Source organism: Manis javanica, chromosome 13 (genome assembly GCF_040802235.1).
Source record: "Manis javanica isolate MJ-LG chromosome 13, MJ_LKY, whole genome shotgun sequence".
NCBI classification, from domain to species: Eukaryota; Metazoa; Chordata; class Mammalia; order Pholidota; family Manidae; genus Manis; species Manis javanica.
The window spans coordinates 93,842,250-93,869,173 of record NC_133168.1 but is presented as its reverse complement, the minus strand read 5'-3'; the positions used below and the strand labels follow the sequence as shown (position 1 = coordinate 93,869,173).

Sequence of the window (26,924 nt, the reverse complement as noted above, 5' to 3'; positions counted from 1 at the left end):
TTGTTCAGACCCTGCCGGGATTCGGAGCGAGGAATCATTGGAAAGGTTTCCTTCCTACAGATATTGAGAAGTCATTCGAGACTTCTTGCCTTACGAAAGTAGGGACGGCGCAGCTGCTTTGTTAAGGATGCAAGATCTGCCGTCTGCCCTAGGTTTGCGTTCCCCGATGTAACCAAGAACAGTGCACCTCCTGAGCCTCGGTTTCTGGGTAGATGATTTTTTTTAAAACCTCTAGGCACAGTTCTCTTTGCCCCAAAATTATAACTCTTATTAAAAGGTAAGGTTACAGAAATGGGTGCATACTGTACCTACTGCTTTTTCTTTTTACATTTTATTTAGGATTTTGGAGAATCTGTTCTCATGATACAAAATAGTAAATGTGCGAAAGGATGTAAGAGATGAGAGGACGAATTCAGTCTGCCTCCCCAGATGCCCTCCTCCTTGGCAGCTAGTGTCAAGTTCTTTATGTATCTCTACACAGATGTTTTTTTCTCAGAGGTGCCTAATTATATTTTTATTGCAGGTTTTCACATTAAATAATAGACACCCTGCATCTTGCTTTTTTTTGTTGTTCACACAAAGATCTTAGAGATTGAGAATGAAGAAAAACTTGATAAAATTAATGGGACATGTATTCTGATAAAATGGGTTAAATAAGTTTAGATTGCTCAAGGTCACCGTGATGAGAAAAGTGGTAACTGGCTTTAAGACGTAACGTAGAGAACCGCGATGACTGCTTGACACGAGGGAACAGCCTCCGAAGCTAAGTTAACAGCGCTACCAAGTGGCAGACCAGGGAAGGGTTCTAGTTTTCCGACTCCCAAGTCCATGTTATTCTAGGGAGGGGCCCAAGTTTACACTTCTGAAGAGCTTGATTTTGAGGATCTCGTTCTTCTAAGGCAGTACCTTTCAAAGGGGCCCCAAATACAGTAAGGGGGAGGTAGGGTCACGATTACAACGCAAAGGCTTTAGCTCACGCCACAGCCTCCACGGAGGAGCTCGGGATTTGGAGAGTTTATCAGCCTCCAGGGTTTGCTAGAGTGCCGCCCATGGGCACGCCGTGGAGAAACAGCTGTGGCTGTGAATGTTACCTTTTGGCCTGGTGCCCCATCCAGCCTGGTTTGGGGGCTTCCATTCTCACTTCTTTCTGAGAACCAAAACTGGCCTTCCAGAAACCACCTCTCCCCGACTTGGTTCCTACCTCCCAGCCTCTGCCCTGGGTCTTGGCTGGTCAGAACCGCGTTTTCTCCCCTGATCCAATGACAGGTTCATAGATGGGGGTCTCACCAAAACCAGCCACAGGAGAGGCAGTTCTAGGACTTGCCTCTGACCGCCTGAGCAAGAGATGATCTGTCTAAGGGCACCTGTCCCGGGAGGATGTCAGCCCAGGATATGCGGTTTGATGTGTCCTTTCACACATTACTGCATTCGCTCATTCATTCCAGCACCCTCTCACCTCAGGGCCTCTGCATTGGCGCTTCCCTCTGCCTGAAATACTCTCCCCTCGGGTATTCTACATTCTGCCCCTCAGCTTTCCACTCCAGTGCCATCTCCTCAGAGAGGTCCACCTGCACTGACTGCCATTTCTTAAACAGCACTATCCAATTACCCTGCTTTACTTTTCTAAAAAGTGTTTATCGCCGCCACCTATTAGATATTTAGTCATTTGTTATCTGGCTCCCTGGTTAGGGGGTAAACTGAGACCAGGGAACCCGGTCTCACTCCTGTTTATCTGCTGCTTTAAGTTCCTGGCTTAGAACACTGGCAGTGAGGAGTGTGTGCATGGGTCCCTCACCCCCCCACCCCCCTATGTGCCCAGTCCATCCAACCTCACAAATAGGAGCCAAAAGGGAATTTCTCATTTTCCTTAAGTCCTGCCCCCCCTTTTTTAAGGTGTAGTATATACAATTGTAAGTGTTCTGCTTGGTCAATGTTTATGTAGTATACATCTTGTAAGCACCATCCAGTCAAGATCAGTGACACTGCTGCTGCCCCAGGAAGGGCCCTGTGCCCTTCACAGCCACTCCCTGGCCCTGTCACATCACCAGAACTGGCTTTACCAGAACTGTACCAATTCTAGAACATTATAGAATTGGAAGACATCTTTGTGTATGCCAGCTGCCTGGGCCACGCTGAGTTTCCTGCCAGCCTGTAACTGGCCAGAATGCCTCCGTTCTAACAGGGGAGCCGTACCCCTCCCCCGGGCCTGGCCTCATCCCTCTGTGTCTTTAGTCTGTACCTCTCAGAGTCACAAACCACGGAAATGAACGCAGGCCAACCCCAGCAGAAAAGAGTTTCAGTAAAGCCCGCTGGAACTCAAACCAAACCCGGAGGGCAGGAGACAAAAGGCTGTGCGTCCAGGGGCGGCTGCTGTGGACACGGTGAACAAAGCATCACAGGCCCTGCGCTGGTGGGGCTCACCTAGACGGGGAGCAGGCAATATGCAAAGTATATAAAATCCACATAGCGACAAGTGCAAAGGGCAAAAGTAAAGCTGGGGCTTCAGGGCTGGCGCAGCACAATTTAAAAATGGATGGACAGTGCACAGGAAAATCCTCATGGGGACCCAAGGGGACCAAGGCCAAGCAGATGATTGGGAGAAGAGCATTCCAGGCAGAAGGTACAGCCAGTGCAAAGGTCCTGAGATGGACTGTGCTTGTGGAAGAAGCAGCAAGGAGGCCTGAGGGGCTGATGTGGCCAGTGAGGGAGGAGGGGAGGAAGGGACACCCTACAAAAGAGCAGTTAGGTCCGGTAGGGACCCACATGGAGACAGGGCATTAAATGGTGTGGGAAGGTTTAAGCAGCAGAGAAGAACCCTCCTGCACCTTCCCAGTGAACACATACTCAAGGCCCTGTGCCTGTCTTCAACCCCAGCTAAATCCAGCTATGCCTGCACCCTGCACCTCTGAGTTGGCGGGGGAAACAAATGCACAGTTGCCCTTACATTCCTGTTCACAAGCTGCCCTCCCATGCAAATAAGCGACTTCTTACACCATCTTTCTTCTCAGGGCTCCCAACATCTCCCCACGCTCTGCTCTCAGCTGATGACCTTTCTTATTTAATGAGAAAACAGTCACTCCCATTCATGTTCTCCCACCACTGAAGCCATGAGCACTTGTGCCCACATTTCCTGTCTTGCACTTAGCTCCAGACGCCACTCCCTGGCTCTCCGCTGCTGCCACTCTACTCTCCAGGACTGAGACTTCTCTCCCCAGTCACTTCCCAGGCGATCTCAGCCAGCCCCAGGACTTGAAAGACCATCAAAACACTCACCACTCCCAATTGCAAACCTCCAGCCTGGAATTCTCCCCTGGAGTCCAGACACACATCCAGCCATCTCTGTGACAGCTCCTCCTTGGAGGTTTCGTATGCAAAGCAGGTCAAAAATAAACCTACCTGCTCTGATTCTCCCTCCAGGTCCACTTTATGGTTTCTTTCACCCTTGCCACAGCTTTGTATGCCTTTGCACAACCAACCGCCTGCAGCCGTTCTCCAGAGAACCACCCCTGGGCTCTGGACTGCGCTGCCAACACACCTTTGCCTACACTCACATAATCAAAAGTGCCTGGAAGCTTTGATGCCCCCAGGCTGCCTTCAGTCAGTGACTTACCAGTGCAGGACAACTTGGAGAGAGAACTCATCCTTCAGATCTCCCTGTGAGATCAGGTGGCAGGTGCCCTCTCCAGGACTCCAGGACAGGTGCCTGGGCTTGCCACCTCACAGCCCTGCTTCCTCCCAGTCTTGTGACTCCTCTTTCATGTTGCACATGTCACCAATCAGGCAAGCTCCATCTTCAAGTCATATCCCCAATCTGCATACTTTTCATTACATTCGCCATCCCAGGCTGCTGCAATAGCCTCCTCATTCGTCTCCCTATTTCTACTTTTGTGTTGTACAGTCTCCATGCACACTGCAACCAGAGGCTTTTGAACATGGATAAAAGACTAGGAACTCAAACGCCGGTGCGCACTAATAAACTGCTAATAGCCACTGACACCGTGCACTTCCCCTGGGTCCGCACTGTGCTAAGTCCTTACATTCATTCAACTGTTCTGTGCCTACATATTGGGGGCTTGCTGTGTGCTAGGTCCCCTGCCCTGCCCTGCCCTGCAATAAGGTGGTAAAGACAGGCAAGCTCTATGTCCCCTTGATCTGGAATTCTAGATGGGGAGGCTGACAATTAGTAAGCGAAAATACAAATAATTGCAGATTGTGGTGAGTGCTGTGAAAAAAACGGCGACACGGTCACCACCATGAGGGGCCAACTTTGGATAAGCAGGGAAGGCTTCCTGGAGGAGGTGATCCCTGAGCTGAATGCAAGCTAAGGGGTTAGCCACACAAAGAGCCAGGTAGAGAGCATTTCAGACAGGAGCCCTGCGGCCAGGATGGCTGGGTAAGTCAGCAAGGGGCAGTAGGGGCTGGGTCATAAGAGCAATGAAGATTGTGGCTTTCACCTTAGGCAAGGTTAGAGCCATGGAGGGTTCGTGAGCAGAGAAGAGACAGGAACTCACTGGGGTGTTCACAGGCGCTATTCTGTGCCTGCAGGGAGAACACGGGAGGAGCCCCGGTAATGGCAGGAGGGGCTGCTCTGGTGCAGGTGAGTGGGAATGGATGCTGGGAGCTTTAGAAAGGGGAGAAGTGAGCAGGTATAGTAGCTGTGGTCAAGCTGAACAAAAGAGCATAAGTACAGGGCTTTGGGGTGAAGGCTTTGGGGTCAAGGAGACCTGGGTTCAAATGAGTTCTCCACCCATTTCCTGCTGGGCAACCCTTAGACAAGTCGCCCGACCTCCCTGTGTTGCAGTCGGGGACCACGAAAATGGCAACAGGGGAACTGGCAGACCAGGTCCCCTGCAGCCAACAAATTTGGCAAAAGGATCCTCTTGGTGAGGTGGCTGGGTAGGGGGACCCAGATTACCATGGCACCTGCCCCCTGCTCCTTCCCTTGAAATCGTCCCTGGGGTGGATTCAGCTTCTTTTTTCTCTTACAGAGAGAGTCATGTCAGTCACTGGTGGGGGACGGAATCGGCCCAGCTCCGCCAGCCAGCCAGCAGGTCCCCATGAAGCAGCTACTGGCTGTCCCTCCCCCTGCTCTGCTGTCCACAAGGGCCTGCTGCCTCCCCTCCCATCAACACCGCTGCTCCGCCTCCCACGCCAAGCAACGCCCCTACCCGGGCACGTGGACAGCCACCCAGCCACACCTGACCGGGAGAGAACAGGGTGAGCGCGCCTCATCGCAGCTGTGACACAGAGATAAGCTAACAGACCCTTTAATGCATGTCCACGTTAAAAAATAATAATAAAGAAATGCACATGGCAGCCTGTGAGGCAGCTGTCCAGCCATGGAGAAGGGGGCCTGGTCCTGGCCGGAGTGAACAGTGGCCTTCGGTGCTGGAGGTCCCGCAGACAGACGCCTTCCCGGCACAGGCTGACAGGAAGCATGAGGCAGCTCCGTCACACGTCAGACATCAGGAGGCCTCCCAGCCTACTCCGCATCCAGGCCAGTGAGGGCTGGGGGGGCCCCTTGCACATTCATGTGGGAACTGCCATGAAACCTCCAACGGCTTAGAGAGGACATACCCCAAATCCTCCAGGTCTCCGGAGACTGGCAGTAACTGGATGGTAGGAGGGTGGCAGTGACTGGACTTCGGGGAAGGCCAGCGGGCTGGGGGTTTGGATCCAGCTGCCGAGTGACACTTCTGGAGAGGTGGGGGTGGCCAGGGCCCGGGCCTTTAGGACTCTGCCTTCTTGTTGGTCTTGTTCAAGAGTCTCTTGAGGCTGGGGGACATGAAGTAAGGCCTCTCGGCCGAGCCGTCATTCCTCTCCAGGTCCTCCACTGCGGAGAGAGGCCCCAGAGCAGGCGGCGTGAGGAGCGCCCATGGCGAGGGGCCTCTGGGGACAGGGTGGGTGGGCAGGCGGGGACCACAGAGAAGCCTCGGACGGTTAGGAAGCACGACATGCTGGGACTGGGACGCGCACCCCACACTCCCGGGCAGAGGAGCCCTGCGTGCACACCCTGTTCTACAGGCACGCCTCCCTCCCTCTCTAGTCCTCCACTTCTGTCTGCTTCCCTTCCTCCGCACTCCTCTGTAACAGGATGTCTCTCAGCTGGGGCGACATGAAGTAGGGTCGCTCCTGAGAGCCATCATTTCTTTCCAGGTCCTCACCTGGGCTTCCCCCAGGAACCAGCAGGGGGAAAACGGGGTGGTCAGGAAGGGAGGGGAAAAGGGAGGCAGGGAAGAACAGGGAAGCCGGCAGGCATGGAGGAGAGGAAGAGAAAAGAAATACAAAACAAAAACAGACAGATGGAGAGACCAGAGTTAGTGGCAGCCACAGACAGCACCCCCCCGGCCCCACAACAAAGCCAGAAACTCCAGAGCCCAAGGCCCAGGGGCACAGTGTTCTAGCCACAGCCTGGACCAGGGTCAATAGGATACATCTGCGCGCAGGGAGGAAGCTGAGAAGGCATGCCAGGGCCCTAGGGCAAAGGACGGCCAGTCCCTGCGGAAGCTGGGGCCACCAGGCATCTAAATGTAATCCCATCCAGGGAGATATTATAGCCAGAGGGGGGAAGGGAGTCAGGGCCCAGCAAGGCTTGGCGTGAGGAGTGACTCACAGAAGCAGAGGAATAACGTGTCCACACACATGCCGTAGACACTGAAGAAGCCGTGGGCGATCAGGTAGGAGCCAACGATCACTGTCTAGGGGAGGAGAGCCAAGCTGTTTCCACCCCAGCTCCTGCCCAGGTCAACTCCCAGCCACCCCGGCCCTCCTTGGCTGGGGTCAAGTCATTCCCCTGCTAAGTGCTACTTAAAAGAGCATCCAAATTCCTGCCACCCACACCTTGCTCTCTTCAACCCTAGGGCCTTTGCACATGCTGTTGCCCTGACGCAGTCTAGTTTATGCCTCCTCATTCTTCTGCTTTCGGCTCAAACATCAAGTCGTTAGGCACCACCAAGTCCAAGCAGCCACCTCTGAGAGTGAGACCATGTTTAACACTCTCCTAGCACTTTGCACTTCTCCTCTGAAGCCTTCCTTCTGGCTGCAGTCTCATGCACATTTAGGCAGTAGTTATAATGCCCACATTCCCACTAGACTTGTCTGCCCCTTTCCTGCTAGGACCCCAGCAGTCTGGAGACTCACAAGGCCTTGGTGGGCACCTGATGAACATGTATGGATTCAAGTGAGGGAACCTTAAAAACACTAAGTAACTTGCCCAAAGTTATCCACCTGAGAGCCAGCAATTAGGAAACTAAGCTAAAAATCTAGTTCATTTGGTTCCAAGGCTTGCACTGCTCTTAGGGTGACGACCTGTCCCCTCCACAGCCAGGTCACGTCCCAGCCCTCATCTCCACCTCGCCCACACCACACCGGCCACACCAGTTTCCCGGCAAGTCCCACCTCAGACCCCCTGTCCTTGCCTGGATGTTGCTTGCATCTTCTTTGGATCTTAGATCCAACATCCCTTCCACAGGCAAGCTGCTGGACTCTCAGACCTGCTCAAACCCTCCACTGTAGGACCTAATAGTTCCCTGTAATTCTCCTCCATGGTGTGTACCTATGAATCCACCCATGTTGTTATTGACTGATGTCTATTTACCTCTCAACTAGAAGGCCTCTGGAGGGAATCCCTTCCTGCCTCTGTGCGCTGGATACTCAGTAGGTGCTTAATAAATGTTTGTGGACTGAATATATCATCTATCCCCACTTCTGATCCCACCCACAACCAGTCAAAGGAGGCCAGGAGAGTGCCAATATCCCCTTCGCCCTGGATCCCTACCCATCCACAAAAGGCCATACCAGTATAGGGACCCAGTAATAATTGAGGGGTGGCGCCGTGTCCTGCACAATCCTGATACGGTGGGTGAAGAAAAAGAAAGCCAGGATCCCTGGAGAGGGGGAGGAAACCAAGACGGCTGATGGTTCTGGTTACAGGAAGCAGGTCCCCCAGGAAGACACTCATCACAGATGTGGGGGATGAGCAGCAGGCTGCAAGCCACCCCAACAGCAGCACTCACCCACGCTACCCACGATCAGAAGTTTGCCCAACAGGAAGAGGAAGTCGGTAACTTTGTCTAAGACGGCCACTCTGCAGGGGACAGTCAAGAGCATGTGTAAGTGCCAGCTCGGAGGCCAGGGGAGGAGGGAGGCCGGCTGGGGTGGTGTTTTCCGACCTGATGATGTTTCTCATGAGCAGGAAGAAGGCATTCTTTGCTGAGGTGCAGAAGCTGGTGCCGTAGATGGCAATCTGGACAGGGGAGGGAGGGATCAGGCCCCCTGGGTGGGAAGGAGGGCCCGTCTCACCCAGCTTGCTTTGGCATCCGAGGCCCACTCACCATGATGTAGGCATTCCTGTTGAGGAATCTGATGAACTTCTCCAGGCACCAGAAGCAGCATTTCAGACAGGTCATGAGAAACTTGGCAAACTTGTTCTCAGCAGCTGGGAAAGAAGAGAGCCATGGGGAGGTGAAGGGGATCCTGCCCAGCTCCTCATTACATGCACTTCACAGTCCAGGACTCCCAGAGCCCACCTGCTCAAAGGACAGGAGACTTGATCAAAGAGCCTGGGGGGTGTCCCTACGCACACAAGCAAGCACCAACCCAACCAGCACTCTCAGCCCTGCCCACAACGAGGGACCCAATTGCAACCCAGCATCCAAAACAGAAACCAGTTAGGATCCATACCACCTGCTTTGGCCCCGCCTCTCAGGCAGAAGCCAATCCTTGCCACCCTCTTGGCCCCACCCCAAAGTATAACCAATCCCATCCTCACTGCCTCTCTTTGGATAGAAACCAGCCTTGGCCCCGCCCTCCACAGCAGAAGACAAATCCCAGCCCAACCTTTTTCAGGAACCAACGGTAGCCCAGCCCTCTTAGCCCTGCCCCTTGGTGATAAGACCTCTGCCCAATGGGCTCTCAGCCATGCCTCTATGGCAAGGACCAATCACTGTCACACCACTTTAGCCCCGCCGCCAAGCCAAGAACCAATCCTGATAGGTCCTGCTGACCCGCCCCACTGAAGGAGCCAATGCCTTGGGTGTGCCGCACCTTTCAGGCGCTGATCCAAGTACTCGAGGATCACGCGGATGATCTGCACGATGGCCAGAATGAGCGCGCCAAAGGCTAGGGAGCCAGTGTGGTACCTGCCCAGCAGACAGGGTGGTTGGTGGCAGGGCCAGGCCTCCTCCAATCCATCCCGCTCCCGCCCCCCAGCCCATCAGGGTCCCACCTGAGCGCCCGGCCGAAGGCAGAGAAGAGTGGAAAGGCAGGCAGGTCCCCTGGTTTGTTCAGGGCCCAGTAGTAAGAGGCGAAGGCCCCAGCTAGCGTGACCTGGCCTAGCGCCAGCACGAAGTTGGCCAGCCAGAAGAACATGAAGACATTGAAGATCTGCAGCCCCAGCAGGGCCTGGTGGTAGCTCGACTCACCACCGTAGAAGGCGAACTGGCAGTGGGCACCAGGGCACAGGCGGGATTCATTGGAGGAAGGGAAAGTCTGCAGGAGGGACAAAGGGCTTGGTCACAACACAGGGCTTGGGGGTTCGGCGTAGGCTATGGGCATCAGGTCCAGGTCAAGCAGCCCATGAGGTGGCACAGGAGTCATGGAGATCAGAGCTAAGTCAAGGGCTTGGGGGTTCAGAATAGGGGCTTGTTTAAGGAGTTCTGAAGGCAAAACTAGGGATCACTAACTCAATGGTGTCAGCGAGGCAGGAGAAGCTATGTTGGGGGTCAGATGGATTCATAGATCAGTGGAGTGGCCACATGGGCAGGCCAGGAGTTGCAAGTAACAAGGACCACAAAGTCAGGACGGGGGCTTGTGAAAGGCAAAGAAAGGGTTTTAGAAGCAAGAACTGACCATCATTGCATTAAGACTGCCACAGAGGAAATTAAGGGGGGAAAAGTGGGTGGTTCAGCACTCAGATTGAGGGTGAAGGGGCTGCCAAGTTGGATCTCTTCCCTTCCATGCCCACCACATCCAGCACAGGGCGTATAGCAGGCATCAAATGTTTGCTGAATGGTCCGCAAGTGGGGAAGACAGGTTTCAGATTATCCGTGGGCTGCTGGGGAAATAGCCACCCCCCACCTCCAGTCACCCACCTCAGGGTTGCAGGTCTGCCCAGCAACTGGGCAGGCAACGTCACTGAAGATCTTATAAACAGCTTCATTGGAAGTGGACAGGAAGCTGGAAGCTTGTTAAGGAACCCTGAGGTCTGGTCAGGCACTAGGGACCCCAGGGGTTTGTGGGGAAGGATCCATTCCCCCACCAGGTTGCACACAGCCTTGCCCCAGGCTGCAGGTTACTTCCAGGCAAGTTTGGCTCTTAGCCACCCCCAGGGCCAGCAATCCGGGTGTGATGGTGGATACACAGCAGTGCTAGCCCAGTAGGCGATGCAAAGGCACAGCAGGAAGAAAGTGACCAGCGGGTACAGTATGGAGCACATCACATATCCCACAGCCCTGGGGAGGAGCAGAGGCACAAGAATGAGGGCCCAAGCAGCCCTCGGGCCACCCCAGCCTGACCCCTTGGCATCCTGCACCCACCTGCTGGCTTCTTTGATGAGTGCAATGGCAATGACAATTCTCTTGCGTAGAAAGATGAGCAGCAAGATGATGATAAGCTCCAGGATGCTCAGAATTATCACTAAAGGGCGGAGGCATGGTGGGGGCTCAGAGGGTGGCAAGTCTTCCAGCTGCCTGGGCTCCCCACTTCCTCCCAGGCCTCTCTGGGGGCAGCACTGGTGGGACTGGGACTCACTGAAGGCCATCCAGGTCTGCCGCAAGTGTAAGTATACACGGAGGTCCGTCTGGAAGCCGAGGTCCGCAAGGGAGATGTCAGAGCCAGCCTCACCACGCAGTCGAGCATATTCCATGTAACAGTGAAATATTCCTGCACAGAGAGGCTGACTTTAGCCCGCTGTCTGCTTCCCCTATATTACAAAGCAGGTCCGACCACCCTCAGTTAACAGAAGCAAAACCCAGGCTGAGAGAGGCTGCCTCTGTTTGCTTCTGCCTCAAGACCTTTGTACTTACAATTCCAGCTCCCTGGTACATTCTCTTCCCACCTGGATCCTTCCCATTGTAGAGAGTTTTCTGGTTTATCTGTTTCTTGTCCATCTTCCCCCCTCCCCAGGAATATAAGCTCCGTCAGAGTGAGGATTTGCCCGGTTTTATTCCTTGCTATATAAGCCCAGGACCTAGAAAGGTGACCAGTACACAGGAGGCACTCCATACACGCTTGACAAATGGATGGACGGACAGATGGACGAATGGATGACGTGAATGGGTGTCTGGATGCTGTGTGGCCTGAAGCTTTCCTCTGACCCCCTTCCCACCCTGCAACAGTGATTCATGGGTTGGGAGAGAGGACGTAGGTATTAACACCCAATAGGGTAGCATTAGGACTTTTCAGAATTCCCCTTAGATTTTTGTAGAATCAAATTGTAAAACACAGATAAAGTAAAAATAACAAGCCACCTAAAATGCCAGCACCCAGTGAGAAACCACATTAGCGTGAGTATTTTAAAGTCTGTGTCCTCAGATTGGGTTGCATAGAAGGCATCTTTCCTTGTGGAAAAATGTAAATGAATGATCAGAATATGAAGCACCGGGTTTCGGTTCCGCAGGACTGAGATCTACAGGGCCCTCCACCCATCTCACCCACACACTATCTCCTTCTCATTAAGCCTCCTAACTAGTAAACACTAATTACCCCCATTTCATACAGAAAGAATTGGGTGCACAGGAAGATGACCCAAGGTCACAGAGCAACGAATTAGCCAAACCAGCATTTAAACTCCGGCCTTCTGGCGCCAGAGCGTACATCCTTCTCTGCTATGCTAAGCCATCTACTTGAGAGTGCCTTTCGATGTTGACAAAGTACAGGTCCAAGTCCAGTTTAGAAGACTGTGATTTAACCCATCCCTGGGTGTGCGGTTGCTTGCAAGCGTCTGCTCTTATAAACAATGTTGAGATGAACATCTTCTTCACAAACAGGCCAAGTAAAAGATGGAGGATGTCTGATGGCTTAGGAAAGAACTTCTAATGGGCCACCGCTACGTCAAAGGGCAGTGGTCTCACAGGCTGTGGGGAGGGATGGGCCCAGGGAGGGGGAGACGCACCGTAGCCCAGCACCACGATCAGCATGATGATCATCACCCAGACCATAATGCCAGCCAGGAAGCGGAGCAGGACGATGAACAGGAGGCTCATCACCATGGCGATGACCAGGCCTCTGAGGGATAAAATAGGGGCACAAGTGGACCCCACCCTCTCACCGGCCTGTCTGCACAGCCTGGGAGGGCCGCTTTGTAGGGCACCTTGACGCAACTTACAACAGTGCTCAGCTCTTTTGATTGAGAGTGCCTATCTCCCCACATCTTTACCAACAATAGGTATTCATGTTTTTAAAACCTGTAACTATTGTTATTATCATTAAATATGTACATGGTAAAATTTAAAAACAGTCAGAAACGTATAAAATAAGTCTCCCATACAACCCTTTTCCCCATAATCTCTGTTAATGATTTCTTGAGTCCTTTGGGTTATTTATTAGGTACAAATGTTCAAAAAATGTTTTTGTTAATTCATGTAACCCAACTTACATGATAATCCAATACCAGGAGACTGTGTAATCTTCAAATATCCGCATGGCCAGCTGCCGTGCCTCCAGGACCCCATTGGCTTTCCTGGGGGGAGGCAGACAAAACTTGTGTCAGATCCCGTCCCTGATCGGCCCAGGCCCAAGGGCTGTCCTGTGCCATCTATGAAAGCACAACATCAATGAGGCGGCCTTGGTCCTCACTTGGCGCCTTCCACCAGCTCCGTGATGTTTTTCCGAGAGCCCTGGCCGTCCTCGTAGGTGGTCTCGTTGCCCACCATGAGGGTCCCCTTGTGGGCGTGGATGGCTGGGAAGCATCGCTGGGCCACTGCATGGAGCAGGGGATGGGACCGGTCAGGCTGAGCCCCCACAACCACCTCACACCCCGGCAAAGCGCACAGGACCCCAGACTCACGGGGTTTGCTGGGGATGAGGACAGCAGGACAGTCGCCATCCCGGAGCACCTCGGCCACACCCTGCCAAAAGAGGGGGGTTAACTCCTCCGGCCGGCACCACCCACCTGCCGCTGCCCGAGCTCTCCTTACCTTCGTGTTCTGGAGGCCAGGCACGCAGAACTGCTTGTAGTACTCAAAGTCCTGGGATCTGTGAGCGTTCAGGTAGGTGAGGTAGCGGCTGGGGCATTTCTCCACGCAGATCTTGGGGGCAGGAGGCAGGGGTTGGGTGGGGTCAAGACAGATACCTGGTCCCCACTGAGGACAAAGGTCCCAGCCATGATTCACCAGGGAAAGAGAAGCCACCACTACAGGGCGGAAACGGCCTGATGATGGCAAGTGGGGACAGCAAAGCCAGAGGACAGGGAGGGGACAAGGTACCTGGGGGGTGGGACACTGGAATTCCAACAGGACCAGGGGGCTGGCACACTTCACAATGTTGAAATAGAACAGGTAGGGCTTCTTCCTGGGGTTGGGGAAGGGAGATGGAAACTGTCAAGACTTCTCAACCACCCTATATAAATGTCTTAGTGAAAAGACAATCAAACCACAGGGACAGCAACTCCACGCCACGTGTTATTACAGGCACTGCACACATAATAGTTAATTTAACCATCATAACAGCCCCATGATGGGTGGGGCTATTAGGAACCCCATTTCATAGATGTGGAAAATGAGTTCCAGAGAGGGTCAGACACTTGTCCAAGGTCACACAGCCAGGGAATGGCACGGCCTGGATTGAACTCCTTTCATCTCCTCCATTCATCACCCCTTGACATCAGATCTGGGACTGTCTGCTCCACTAAAATGTGAGACAACAAGACTTTTAATGTCTCATTCAGTGGTATGTCCTCAAAGTCTAGAATAGTGACTGGGGGGCGTAGTTTTATAAACATGTGTTGAATGGACTAATAGATGGATTGAGGAGGAGGAAGCCTAGAACCTTCTCCGTAGTGCTCACAAAGCCTTTGTGCCCATTCCTCCCTGGCCCACCAGGCACCAAGGAGCCAGACTCACGCATTGTGTGTGCCCTTCTGCCCGCAGAACTCGCCTCGACTATCAGTGGGGTAGATCACCTTTCGAGGGTCCCCGTGGGTCCAGGCTGTGGAGGGAGATCCAGGGACAATATGGCATCACCACTCCTCAGCACCATCCCCATTCCTGTCCCAGAGGCTTGCCCTCCCACTCTGGAACCCCAAACCTGTCTCCTCTTCCACACACCTATGATGCCTACAGCCACATAGCCCACGATGGCCACAAGGAGGAACACGCAGCAAATGATGTCTGTGCAGCCCCTGGGGAGCAAGGAACAGCATCGGCGGAGGGAGACTTGGTGCCCTGTTCATGGACCCATCCTGCCCTGCACACATACCCACATCCAAGTGTTATATGGACACATGTTCCTGAGAGGTGCAAGCGTTTAATCAAAGGCCACATCCATTAAAAACTGTAGTTCTTAATACTACACTGTCCTCAAAGCAGGTTGCAGCAATGTTCAGCTATCTTGATTGAGAATGTCCATTTCCCCAAATCATTACCAGCAATAGATACTACTGTTTTTTTAAATTAACCTATTTTTATTATCATAAAATTAAATAGGAACACAGCAAAAAATAAAGTCATACAGGAATGTATAAAATAAAGAAGTATGTCTGCCACACAATTCTTCCCCATAAATAACTTAATGATTTGTGAGCCCTTTCAGTTCTTTATTAGGCACAAATGTTTTCAAAGAAATTGTTTTTGTTAATTCAAGTGTGATAATACACCCACTGTTCTTGGTTTTTCCACTTAATATACTGAGACAGATCCATACTTAGAATCTTTGATTCATACTTAGAAGGGCTCTTCTATATTTTGTCAGCCTTATAAAATATTATAACCTAAGGATCCTCTATAACTTACTTATCTAGTTCCAAAGGATGGACATTCATATTGTTAGTTTCTTCCATGTTCAAAAAGGCAGCTAGAACACACATTTTTGTCTGTGCATACAGGCTTATGGGGAATTTTTTCCCTAGAATTTGATGTTTGGAACAAAGAAATGCACATTTAAAAATTCTTATTTCCAAATTCCCTCCAAAAACCACTGCACCAATTGGTTTCAGAGCAGAATAGGTGTCAGTCTTCTTAATCTTTGCTAATCTGTTATGGGGAAACTCTATTTGAGTTTTGTTTTAGATTTCATTCCTTTACTTCTCAATGTTTCAGCATTTTTCCAAAACTTCCTTGTCTACAGTTATTTCTTGTTCTGTAAATTATCTGTTCCAGTCATTTGCCTGAATTTTAAAAATTCATTTGTAAAGACTCTTTGTATATTAAGGAAATTAGTTGTTTTATCAACGAGCTGCAGATATTTACCACAGCTTCGTTGGAAAACAGACTGGGTGGTGTGCCTGCATGAATGGAGGCAGTTGTTAGGACAGACCTCCCCTCCCAGGCGCCCACAGCCCTTACCTGTTGTAAATGGGTCCTTTGAAGGTAGGGTCATACTTCTGGGGTGTCCCTGAAAATTAGCAAGACTGAGCTGGGGGCTGGGAGACTGCCCTCCCCCAGAAGCCCCTAGAGGTATCCTTGGCTAAGAGAAGAGTAACATTCGGAGACCCTGCAGATTTTGTGCCTCACTCCACCTCCAGGGGAACCACACCCAAGCCCCCAGTGGGTGCTGCCAGGGCAGAGAAAGGAGTCGCTAACTGTGAATGGCTTTATTTATCACCTGGTGGGGACCCACTGGGGTGGGGGCTGGAATGGTGGCTGCCAGGGGGCCGGGTGGGTCCGGGATGGCATCTGGAGAAGGTTCCCGCAGTAGCACTGGGGAGGCGGCAAAGAGGACGGGCCCTTGGGGTAAGGGGGTTTGGAAGGCCGGCAGAGAGGCGGCTCCGGGACAGGGCAGGGGTGAGGGGCGCGGCCAGGGATGGTGGGGGGCTGCAGGCCGAGATCCGCAATTCCTCTCCCGCCTCGTCCCCCCCGCCCCGGGTCCCCCCGAGTGGCCAGCCCGAGTGGTGGGGGGAGGCGCGGAGCGCTGCGTACCGTGCTTCCCGTAGTAATGCTGCCGCTCGTCCCCCATCCCTGCGGGCGCCCTGCCCTGGCGGCCGCCCGCCTGCTCCCCAGCCCCTCGGCCCTGGGCTCCGGACGCGCGGGGATCCGAGGGAGGGACCGAGTGCCGACTGGCGACGGCTCCTCCCAGCGAAGAGCCCGGCGGGGCGGCCCAAACCGGTCAGACCGGCCCTAGCAGAGCGGCTGCCTCCGGACTGAGCGACCGAGGGCGCGAGGGGGCGGGCGGGGCGGAGCTGCAACCGCCGCTCACCGGCCGCCCGGTTTAGAGCTCCCCGCCCAGCCCCCACCCGGGGACCTCAGAGGCGGCACCCGGCGGCCCGGGGCCGCCCCCGCCCCCGCCCCCGTCACCAGGCGACACCTCCCAGAGTCCCTCTCCCCACCCTGGAAGGGCGCCGACTATTGCCCCGTTCTCCAGGAAGGGAGACTGAGGCAAGGGAGGGAACTGCAGCTGGGAGTCTGCAAAACCAGATGGCTGAATCCAAACATCCAATTATACTATATTTGCACTGACAACTCTCAAACCAGTGCGCGCACTTTATTTTGTCTGCCTTTTAAAAAAGTGAAATGCCAAGTTAAACTTCGGGAGGGTCCATATAAAAATCCACATCCCCAGGCTCTTGGAAAACTGGCGCAGTGGGACTGGCAGCCTGGATGGTGCATCCCTGCCTGGCACTTGTCCCCATCTGGTCCCTCTGTGGCCCCCAAGGCCACACACCTGAGCTGGCCAGGCCTGCACACTCTCACAGATGGTGAATACTGACGCTACTGTTCTGCTGAATGAGTGCTTGCTGAGCGCCTGCTGGAAGCGGCTCTGGGCCGGGCATGGAGTAGAGTGGTAAATGGGAGAGCCCCAAACTTGTGCTTCTATTCTTGTGGTGGCCCTGTACTCAAATGCTCCTTCTGCTCCATCTGAACACAAGGACACTTAGGGAAGTGCTGGAGCCCATGTACTCAACCGTGAAATGGGGCTAACCTGTAAAACCAAAACCGGTCAAAGAGTAGGCATGGGATACCAGGACGTATACAGTTGGCACGGATGTAGTGTGGTCTGTGTAGGGGTGTTCAACCGATGTGGGAGTATACAGTAGGTAGGGAGTACTGCCAGCATGGGGCATACACACAGCCCACATGGAGGTATACAATTGCCATGGGGGTGTTTAACCAGTATGCAGTATACAGTAGGCCTTGAAGTATACAGCTGGTGGCAGGCATACAGTCAGCAAAGACGTGTGGGGGTATGCAACTGGCATGGGGTACACAGACAGCTGGCTGTATCCCTCATGCTAACTACATACCCTCATACCAACCATCCACCCCTACACCACCTGTATACTATCTCGATCACATGCCTGTTTTCACCGTATCTCCCAAAAGCCTTTTGACACCAGTTGTATACAATACAGTCGACCACACAGTTGACTTGCAGGGTGTAATCAGCAGGAATATATTCAGTGGCGGGCATACAGTCAGCATGGGGTTACACAGTGTGGCCATATACAGTTGGCGCTCACTAATTGTAGCTGCAGCTACAGAGTCGAACACCCCAGGTGGGGCTCTGGTCCCTAACTCAGCTTGTCCTTAAGAGAACTGCACCTCCCCCAGAGCCTCCAGCCACAGAGGCCTCACCTGACCTGTGGCCCACGAGCTTTAGCAAACAGGCAAGGCCAGAGGCTCCAAGCCACGCCCCTGGGTGACCAGGCCTCCCAAAGAAACCTGTGGTTCACGCAGTCTCTGCCAATCCGAAGGTTGGCTGGTCCCACACAGCCCGGTCCAAGCAGTGGACAGAGATCAGGCACCGCCCTCAGCCTCGTCTCTTCCCAGCTACCCTAGGTCCCTTGGGGACACTCCTGCAGACTCAGGACTTCAACCACCAGCCACTCTGATGATTCCCAAATGTCAGGTCCTCCGAGCTACACACCCCAGGGGACAACTGCCTCCTGACGCCACATGTAGGGATCTCATGGGCGCCTCACATTCAGCATAAACACATCTGAACCCCAGATGGTCCCCCAACTCAGAAAGGGTGGCTTCGTCCTCCCGAACACTCAGACCGTAAACCCAGGATGCCCCTTTGCTTCACATCAGCCTTCAGAATCTACCCAGAACCTAACTCTCTCACCCCACCCTGGTCACACGGGTGTCATCTCTATCTCTTGCCATGGTCTTCCTGTTCCTACCCTCACCCCTCTGCCACACACAGCAGCCAGCAGAGCACCTGAGTCAGGGCATGTACCTCCTCTGCCCAGAACCCTCTGTGGCTCCCACGTCATTGGAGGAAAAAACCAGCTCTTTGCCATGATCCACAAGGCCCTGAATGCCCTATGCCATTCTTTCCTTCCCCTCCCCTTCACTCCTTCTCCCCGCTGCTTGCTCATTCCAGCCTCCCTGGCTATACTAAAAACTCACTAGGCACGGTCTCACCCCAGAACCTTTGCATGAGCTGTTTCCTCTGCTTAGAAAGCTTCTCCCCAAGATGTCCACCACCTTCAGGCCTTTGCTCAAATATCACCTCCTCAGACAGGCTTTCTTTCCTGACCATCCTGTCGAAGACAGCACCCCTTTCCCTCCATCCTGGGATTTTTCTTATTTTGTTTATATCATCTGACTTGTCACACTTTTATATACTGTGTATTGTCTGCCCCCCTTGCCTGTCTGCTGCACAAGGGCAGAATTTCTATGTGCTGTGTTCACAGCTGTGTCCCCAGTCCCCAAAATAGCTCCTGGCACTTAGTGTTTGTTGAATGAGTAACCACAATATATATAGCCCATGCATACAAAAAGGCAGCTTATAGTTCTCCAGGAGCACATATTTAAAATAAAATTAATTTGTAAACTTTAGACATAAAAGCATTTAATACACAATAAACATGGACTCCCCAGCAGACAGGGAAAGGATAAATCAGTGAATAGTCTTGACTGTGCATTTGGAAGAAAAAAAAAGCTAACTTCGCCCCGAACACATAGCAAAATAAATTCCACATGGATTAATCATGCAAATATATAAAAACTTTAGAACATTGACAAGTATGAATGGAAAACTCAGGAGCATATTTCTACCATCTGATAGGAAGTGAAACCAGTAAGGCCTGAGTGTGAGAGATAAGAGAGTACCAGAATTTTCTTGTGGCAGCCAAACAGCAGCCATATTGGAATAGCTGGGGCTGACCAAGGAGAACCTTCCAGACCCTGGCTTGGTACTCTTCCCCATACTGAGGGTCCTATTTTACAGCAGGGAAGCCACACCTCAGGGAGGGGAAGCAGCTTGCCAAGTCACCTAGCAACAAGTGGAAGGTGTCTCTCTATTCCGGGTTTGATGGGCAAGTGGGAGCCACTGTGGGTGTCTGAGCAGGAGCACGACCGGGGCAGGCTGGGATGGGAACACTCACAGGAAAGCCTCAGACAGCTCTCAGCAAAACTGGTGGCTGTGCATGGGTCTGCTAGGCCACACGGCCTTGCTGTGTGAACCTGAGCTATCCCTCTGGAAGACTGAACTAAAGTTGCAGAGAGGGGCGCCTGGCATAGGCTGGCTCGGGGTTTTCAAGAAATACAACATTGGTATTGTCATCTGCAGGGTTCCACTAACATTAGCAGGTGGGGATGGAGGGAAGGGCAAGGTGAAGACTAATGATTTCTAATAACCGAGTCTGATCCCCAACCTGCAGGATGAGAACCTGCTGAGATAACAATTCTGCAAAATATTAACAGTAAGAATGGCCCAATGCCTCCATTTAACTGGCCAGTCTACCATGTGCCAGGCAATTCTCTAAAACGTTACATGGTTTCCCTGAGTACATCCTTAGGGTGACTTTGTGAAGTCAAACCCATCAGAACCTACCTTCGACAGATGCAGAAACGGAGGCCAAGAGAGAAGTGACACAGGGCCACAAAGATGGAGAACAGCAGGGCTGGGCCACACAGCTCCTGAGTTAGGGTTCCTATGGCTATTGGAGCAAATTGCCACCAGCTTGGCAGCTTAAAACGAATTCAAACTTATGTTATGGTTCTGGGGGGCAGATGTCCCAAGTGCATCTCAGTAGTAAAGTCAAGGTGTTGTAGGGCTGTGTTCCTTCTGCAGATTGTCAGGGAGAGTCTGTTTCCTTACTGTCTCAGCTTGTACAGGCCACCAGCATGGTCCCCAGTCCCTGGCTCATGGCCTCTTCATCCTCAGGGCCAGCAAGCCCATATCCACTTCCATTGTTTTACCTCCTCCTCCGACACCCTGCTTACTAGGGTGTCTCCCTCTCTTTCCTTCATAAGGACACTTGTCCCTGGATAATCTAAAATAACCTCCCCATCCCAAGATCCTAAATTTAATCCCATGTACAAACTCCCTTTTGCCATGTAATGAAACATAGTCCCAGGAATTAGGATGTCTGGGGGGGCCACCATTTTCCTGATAATCACTGCATCTTAACCATCTGGGCCAGGGGTTGACACCCTGCCCCCCCAGGGGTAAACCTGCCCAACGCCTGTTGTCATGTAACTCCCAGCTAAGAATGGTCTTTATGTTCTTAAATGGCTGAAAAACATCCAAAGAGGAAGACTATTCTGTCATGTGAAATTTTTGTGCGATTCAAATGTCAGTGGCCGTAAACCAAGCTTTCTTGGCACATGGCCACGCTCCCTCCCTCCCCTGGTATTCATCGCAGCTTTCACACTGCAACAGCACAATCTAGCAGCAGCGATAGACTGGCAGCTGTATGTGGCCCACAGAGCTGGAAATATTTACTCTCTGGCCCTTTACGGAAGAAGTTTGCCATCCCTTAGTCTCAAGGCCGTCAACCGACAAGTGTTGAGCCCAAGTCTGTGCCAGCACGTCTCCTGCACTTTGTAACAGCCCGGAGAGGTATTCCCCTCCAAAAGGGATGGGGAAATCAGCAAGCTCTCCATGTGGCTTGTCTCCTGCCTGGAGAATGGGGTACATACTTGCATTTGCTTCGTAGGTATTACCAGGACTCAAAGCTCAGAAAGCACTGGGGCCCGAGGCTTTAACACACGTTAACCAGGAGGTGGTGCCACTTGCCAGAGGGGGACACTGAGGCTGCCTGCTCAGACCACATAGCTGGGGAGGGACAGAGATGTGAATAAACAGAGGCCCCTGTGGCTCTAGCCTAGGACTTTTCTTTAGCAGATACAGGAAGAGCTGAAGATGAGATGAAGGGGGTGGGAGGGAGAGCTGGGCCATCAGACCAGGCAGGGGCTTGGGGATGGGGGAGGAGCTTGGATCCTGTCTTTTCTGGGCATGATGGCCAGCTCCCTTGGTGCAGTAGGCTTTGGAGATAAGGGACTTAATACAGGCTGTCTAGTCAGAGCACTGGTGCCAGGACAGCCAGTGCCACCCAGCCCCCGCAGCTTCTGGATGCCAGCCAAGTCCTCAAGGCCTCCCACACACAGCCAGGCCAGCTCACCCCCTCGACTTCCCAGAAGTCTGTGCCTAGGCAATGGGCATCCCAGCCACCCAGCTGAATTCTTTTGACAGAGAGTCTGGGGACAGCATCTGGTGGGAAACCTAGAGTGATACTACTGCTCACAAAACTAAGAGCGAAGATGGAGCACCTGCTGTGTGCCGGGCTTGTGCCGGGCAACAAACCATTTACTTCTAGGAACTCATGTCATCCTCATAGGAAGGCTTAGAGGGCAGATGGCACAATATAGAAACTGAGGCACAGACGTGCTTCAGGACTTGCAGGGATTTGAACTCTGCTCTTGACACCATGCTCTTGGACTTGACGCTGTGAATAACCTTCACTGACTGGGCATTTACCGTGGAAGAAGCTCTAGGCTGAGTGCTGTGCCTGCCTCAGTTCACTGAGCCCTGGAGGCAACCCCAAGAGGGAGAGGGAGCCCATACTGGAGGAACTGAGGCGCAGGTATGTGATAGGTACAGAAGGTCCAGAGCTAGTAGCAATGGACTGGACAGGAACTTCCAGAACCTGGCTGAGAGTAAGAACCCTGAGGTCAGCTTTTTTGTAGATGTGTTCATTTATTTAGCACCTTGGTACCTGGTGATTCATGCCCTTGGATTAGTGCTATTGTGCCCCATAGAGGCCAGAAGGCTCCTGTGAGCACCGGAGGCAGGCCAGGTCCTTCCTCTGCTCAGAACCTCAATGGCTCCCATTTCTTTCACAACAAAAGCCCAAATCTGCCCTAGGGTCCATAGAGCCCTGTGCCCTCTGTCTCCCGCACCCCCCATTCTGTCACTCCAGCTCTCCACTCCAGCCACACGGGCCTCCCTGCTTCTCCTCAAACATACCAGACATGCTCCCACCCCAGGGCCTTTGCACAGGTCATGCCCTCTGCCTGAAACACTATCCCCCACTCAAGCTTCTGGCCACCTCAGGAAGGCCTTCTGTGATCCCAGTATTTAAAATGTTAAACTCTGCCTCCAGGCCCTGAAGTTCACTCCCACACCTCTTTTCTGCATTAAGTTTCTCTAGAGCATTCTAAGAATTTTCCTCATTCATCTGAACATTTTGTCCTCTCTCCTTTCTGCACAGTCAGTGCCTCTAGCGCAGCTCCTGCTGTGTCTCTGGGGGTCTAGAACAGGACCTGGCCCACAGTATTTGCACAACAAATGTTTGCTGAAAGGAGGTTATGACTGAACATGCTTATATTAAGTAATCTATATTGAAAAAAGTACAATGTAGCATGGAAAATAAATCTATGATATGGAAAACTTAATTATAGATCATAAATTACTGAATATAAAAAACCTCAACCAGAATAAGGCTCTCACCCCTGGCTCAGAGCCCTCACTTCCTTTTCCTGGGGGCAGTTTCTCTTCACACTCACACACACACACACACACACACACACACACACACATACACACCCAGAAATTAATAGGCTAAGCTCAGAGAGACAGACTTCTTGGCTGTGTTACATCAAGGATGAGGACAGCTGGCCAAGGATATATGAAGGGTTCTTTCACTTGGAAGGCTAAAATCCTCTGTGTGGTTGAGGGTTTATTTTTATTTTTCACCCCCTGCCCCACCCACACAGAGAGAATATATTAATTTTGTTATGTAAGAGCTTAAAATCCCATAACCCTCCCTTTGGGGATTGATGGGAAGGGGCATAAGAGACTTTTTGGGGGTGATGGGAAGGTTCTTACCTGGGATGTGTAATTGTTTTTTCCTGTAAAAGGCCAGATATTCAAGATTTTAAGTTTTGTGGTTTACATATCATCTGTCTGTTATTCTTTTTTTTTTTAACAAACACAAATATAAGTGCCAATCTTAGTCCACTGGTTTTCCAAACACAGGTCATGTCCAGTAATGTGAATATACTTAATGCTAATGAACTATAGACACTTAAAAATGGCTAAGATGGTAAATTTTGGGTTGTGCTTTTTTAACACACACACACACACATACACAAGTAATAGTGTTAGGCCCTGCTTGGGCATGAGGGGCTTCTGGGGTGCTGGTAATGTTTTTTTCCTGATTTGGGTCCTGGTAACATGGGTGTGTTTACCTTGAGAAAACTCCTGGACCTCATATAATTAGGGTCTGTACTCTTTATAAATTTCTTGCTTCAATAAAAAGTTTAAAATAATCCCCTTAATTGGTTAAATATGTCCTCAAATGCACTACTTTATACAATTGTCAAAAAAGACTGGATAAATTTTCCAGGCACTGACATGAGACATTGTCTGCAAGATATATTAAGAAAAATAAGTAAAATAAGCATCATAAGAAATAAACAGTTTTTCATTTGACAAATATTTTTTGAGTAATTACCATGTGCCAGGCACTACAGATACACCTTCAAACCAAACAGACACACAATTCTGCCATGTGGAGCTAGCATTTGGGGATTTGCTGACATTTTTACCAAAGGAAAAAAGAAAACAGCCACTGAATAAAGAATATATATATAACTGCATGCAAAGGTTTACGGTCTAGACTCCATTTGGAAGAAAACACAAGACATAACAGTATGGACTCCAAGGTAATGTGGTGCAAGGAGAGGTGCCAGAGGCAGCCTTCATGATAAAGCTATGAAGTCTCCATGTCTTTGTATTTTGAAGCATGTGAATATATTATCTCTTTCAAAAAATATAAGCTGGCAGTTAAGTAAATACTCTCTCCCTACAATATTTTTTACAAGTCAGATGCCAGGGCCCTACTACTGGCTGAGTTGAACTTTCTAGCACATGGGGCCATGGAATCTGCTTTCTTAACAAGCACCATTACCTTTTTCCCTGTTTCCCCCCTTTGGTCACAGCCTGTTGTTTTAGGTTCTAGTATCTTTTTTTTCTGCCGCTCATGCCAAGGGTGGGCTGGAAAAGATGGCAGTGCCCATTGCTGACATCCATCAGGGCCAGGAGCCATCTCCCCAGTTTCCTCAAGGCTGCTTGCCTTCCTCTAGATACCATGTCTGCTGGAGAGGGAGCTTCCTTCCCTGCCCAGTCCAGCCCGAGTCTGTGCCTTGACAAAAAACGGTTCCTTCTCCACCAGTTCGCAGAAAATCCACGTCTCCAGAATCACCAGCTCCAGCGGCCTCCTGAGCGCGCAGAGCTTACCAGGCTCTGTGAAAAATACTCCCATAGTGACTGTGATCTGCCCAGCCCTACAGATGAGGATACAGATTCTCAGAGAGATCACCAACTCAAGCATGGCCACACAGCTCGTAAGTATCAGAGCCAAGATTTGAACCTGGGTCTAACATCACCCCCGGAATTCATAGTGACTGATAGGAAGGCACTGGGGTACAAGGGAAGGGTATGTGAGCTACTCTTACACACCATTCCAAAAGGAAAGCTCCCCATTATCTGGCAGGGACTTCACCAAGAAGCCCAAGGGCCCCAGGTTTTTGATTCTGATGAGAACGGGCTATTTACAAGCAAAGCAAGAACCCCACTTTGAGGAGTGAAGCCAGATGACCCCTCTGGAGGAGGTGAGGGCCTGGCTGCAAGACCCAGCTGAAGTCTCCATCCTGGGCTCCTCTGGGCCTCAGAGAAATAATTAAGCAACAGTGAATTGCTTGCTGTTCCGTCTGCCTGGGACACAATTTTCCCAAATTTTCCTATGACTGCTGGCTCAACCTCCAGCCCTTGGTCACCTAAAATAATTCCAGGTGATCCTCCCACACATATGCAGTCCTGTTCTTTGCTTCACAAAACTTAAAGCAACCTAAAACTACATATTTATTCAAGGTTTTGTCTATTGTGTTCACTGCCATGTACTTGGTGTCTAGACCCCCAAGCAATGGAATGGGATTCGGGTGCCCAGCACGTCTACTGGGCACAGAGGTCCCCTGTCTCCAGGGTGGGTCTGGCAGAGCCTGGCAGGGTTTGCTCAGTCCATCCACGGCTGGCTCCTTTTGGCCACATCCAAGATCGGGTGAATCACATCCTTGTCCATTCTGCCCTCCCATACCCATCCCAGCCTTGCCTCAGGAGACCAAAGATCCCTCAAGGGCTGCCCACAGGCAGGCAGGGCCTGGCCAGGGCCCCAGACTGAGATACCTAGATCAGAAACAGCCAGCCATACCCAAGGGACACACAGCACTGGCAGGCAGCAGCAGGGTTTGGGGCTTGAGCCAAAACCTGGAGCGAGGGGGGCACCCTCAGGAGGTGTGGGCTGGCAGCTTCAAGCAGGGAGGGGGCGGCTGGGCGGTGGCCAGGTCCCCATACTTCCCTCTAGGCTGGTCTGAGCAGGGAGAGTCCCAGCCTCCTCCCCCCCATCTATCTCTGTCTGCAGCCTCCCGAGTTCACAGCCCCTGGGGGTGGGGGAGGGAGGCACGGTCCTAACAGGCTTGTTTTTCTTGATTATTTTTGAGCGGTTTCCGGCCCCCTCCCCAAGGCTCTACAGTCTCACAGTATCCAGGAAGTTCCTGTCACACAAGGAGGGGCTGCAGGGCCCCTTGGCCCCTGAGCAGGGCTGCGTGGGGCGTGTGCCCAACTCAGCCCTGGGACCCAAAATCCCTCAGAGAGAGGAGAAACTGAACTCCCCCTCCGTGGGAAGCCGGGGAAGGGAGGCGCGGCAGGCGTGGATTGGGAGGGGCCTCATCTTGGCCCCATCCCCGGGCCCAGAGGCGAAGGCCACCCTCTGAGGGTCGCGAGAGGGGGTCCCAGTCGCCAGGACCTCGTGAGGTGCGAGCAGGCACCCGCAGCCCCTAGCACAGGGCAAGGAAAGTTTCTCAATTGTTTCCGGCTTCCTTCCTGCTCCCTCCCCGGAGGCGCCCTTCTTTCCGCCATTCCCAGACAGCCAGCAAGATCCGAGGGGCTCCCACCCCCGCGTTCGATGGGCCTGCCTTGCCTCAGTTTCCCCATCTGACCGAAAGCCGGGAACGGCTACTACTAGGGGGATGTAGGCAGGAGGAAGAAGTGTACAATGCGGACTGGACGAGGAGGGTTTGGGGAGGTCGAAGCCTGTCTCTTTTCCGAGCCCGGTTGGCCGAGCCTCCCCTCCCCCGCCCGGCATCGGAGCCGCCCAGATAACGGGACCTCCCTGGGCGGAGCATGGGCCGTGCATCCAGGCCCATTAGCCCGAGGGGTAGCGGGGGCTCCCGGGAGGGTATGAGCGGCGACCCTGCGGGAGTAGTGGGAAGTGGGTTCGGCGCCGAGGAGCAGCTGCACAGCAGGGCCTTGAGAGCTCGGTGTCCCCTTCCCCCATGGGACCCCCGACTCAGCTGCGGCGGCCGCAAGCCGGAGGCGGCTCCTACCGTAGGCTCCGTCCTTCCGCTCGTCCTCCATGGCCGCCGCAGGTCGGTAAGGGAGTCCAGGCCGGTGCGACCCCAGCCGGGGCAGCCGGGAGGCTCCGCGGGCTGCAGCGCCCCGCCCCGCGTGCGCGAAGCCCGGAGCGGGCGGGGGCAGGG

At 52.5% G+C, this 26,924-nt stretch overlaps 1 protein-coding gene and 1 long non-coding RNA gene across 5 annotated transcripts in view; one reads left to right on the top strand and one right to left on the bottom strand.

The window, feature by feature from the left end:
• LOC140845663 (uncharacterized) overlaps positions 1-12,133 on the top strand; it is a 14,981-nt gene extending 2,848 nt beyond the window's left edge. Inside the window, exons 3-5 of one of the 2 annotated variants that reach the window (XR_012124498.1) lie at positions 4,989-5,217; positions 7,933-8,111; positions 11,719-12,133. This is a non-coding gene — a long non-coding RNA (uncharacterized lncRNA). Of the gene's footprint in view, positions 1-4,988; positions 5,317-7,932; positions 8,112-11,718 lie in introns of those variants that run through there. The other variant, XR_012124497.1, reaches the window with a different exon arrangement.
• Positions 5,252-26,924, bottom strand: SLC44A2 (solute carrier family 44 member 2 (CTL2 blood group)). Of its 3 annotated transcripts, none has more exons than XM_037003483.2 (23): positions 26,772-26,924; positions 15,501-15,549; positions 14,265-14,338; positions 14,061-14,145; positions 13,425-13,509; positions 13,137-13,247; positions 13,007-13,067; positions 12,796-12,919; positions 12,596-12,679; positions 12,113-12,225; positions 10,750-10,881; positions 10,536-10,635; positions 10,359-10,451; positions 10,092-10,176; positions 9,227-9,489; positions 9,046-9,140; positions 8,334-8,437; positions 8,172-8,245; positions 8,016-8,086; positions 7,798-7,886; positions 6,614-6,698; positions 6,013-6,164; positions 5,252-5,833 (listed from the first exon to the last, which is right to left on the bottom strand). In XM_037003483.2, exons 1-22 carry the CDS (start codon positions 26,800-26,802, stop codon positions 6,043-6,045), a joined length of 2,130 nt encoding a protein of 709 aa, XP_036859378.1. In that variant the 5' UTR covers positions 26,803-26,924; the 3' UTR covers positions 5,252-5,833; positions 6,013-6,042. The 3 variants fall into 3 exon arrangements, with proteins under 3 accessions (XP_036859378.1, XP_017517515.1, XP_017517516.1); XM_017662026.3 differs by lacking the exon at positions 26,772-26,924 and adding an exon at positions 16,074-16,246; XM_017662027.3 differs by lacking the exons at positions 6,013-6,164; positions 26,772-26,924 and adding an exon at positions 16,074-16,244.

Bases quoted from the DNA above. Each gene is read 5' to 3' on its own strand.
- SLC44A2 (XM_017662026.3), bottom strand. From the start codon at position 16,110: ATGGGGGACGAGCGGCAGCATTACTACGGGAAGCACG. The intron at 10,177-10,358 runs GTATCCACCATC...ACAAGCTTCCAG, and splicing joins TACTGGGCTAGCACTGCTGT to CTTCCTGTCCACTTCCAATG. The intron at 6,165-6,613 runs GTGAGTCACTCC...GGGGAAGCCCAG, and splicing joins CACGTTATTCCTCTGCTTCT to GTGAGGACCTGGAAAGAAAT.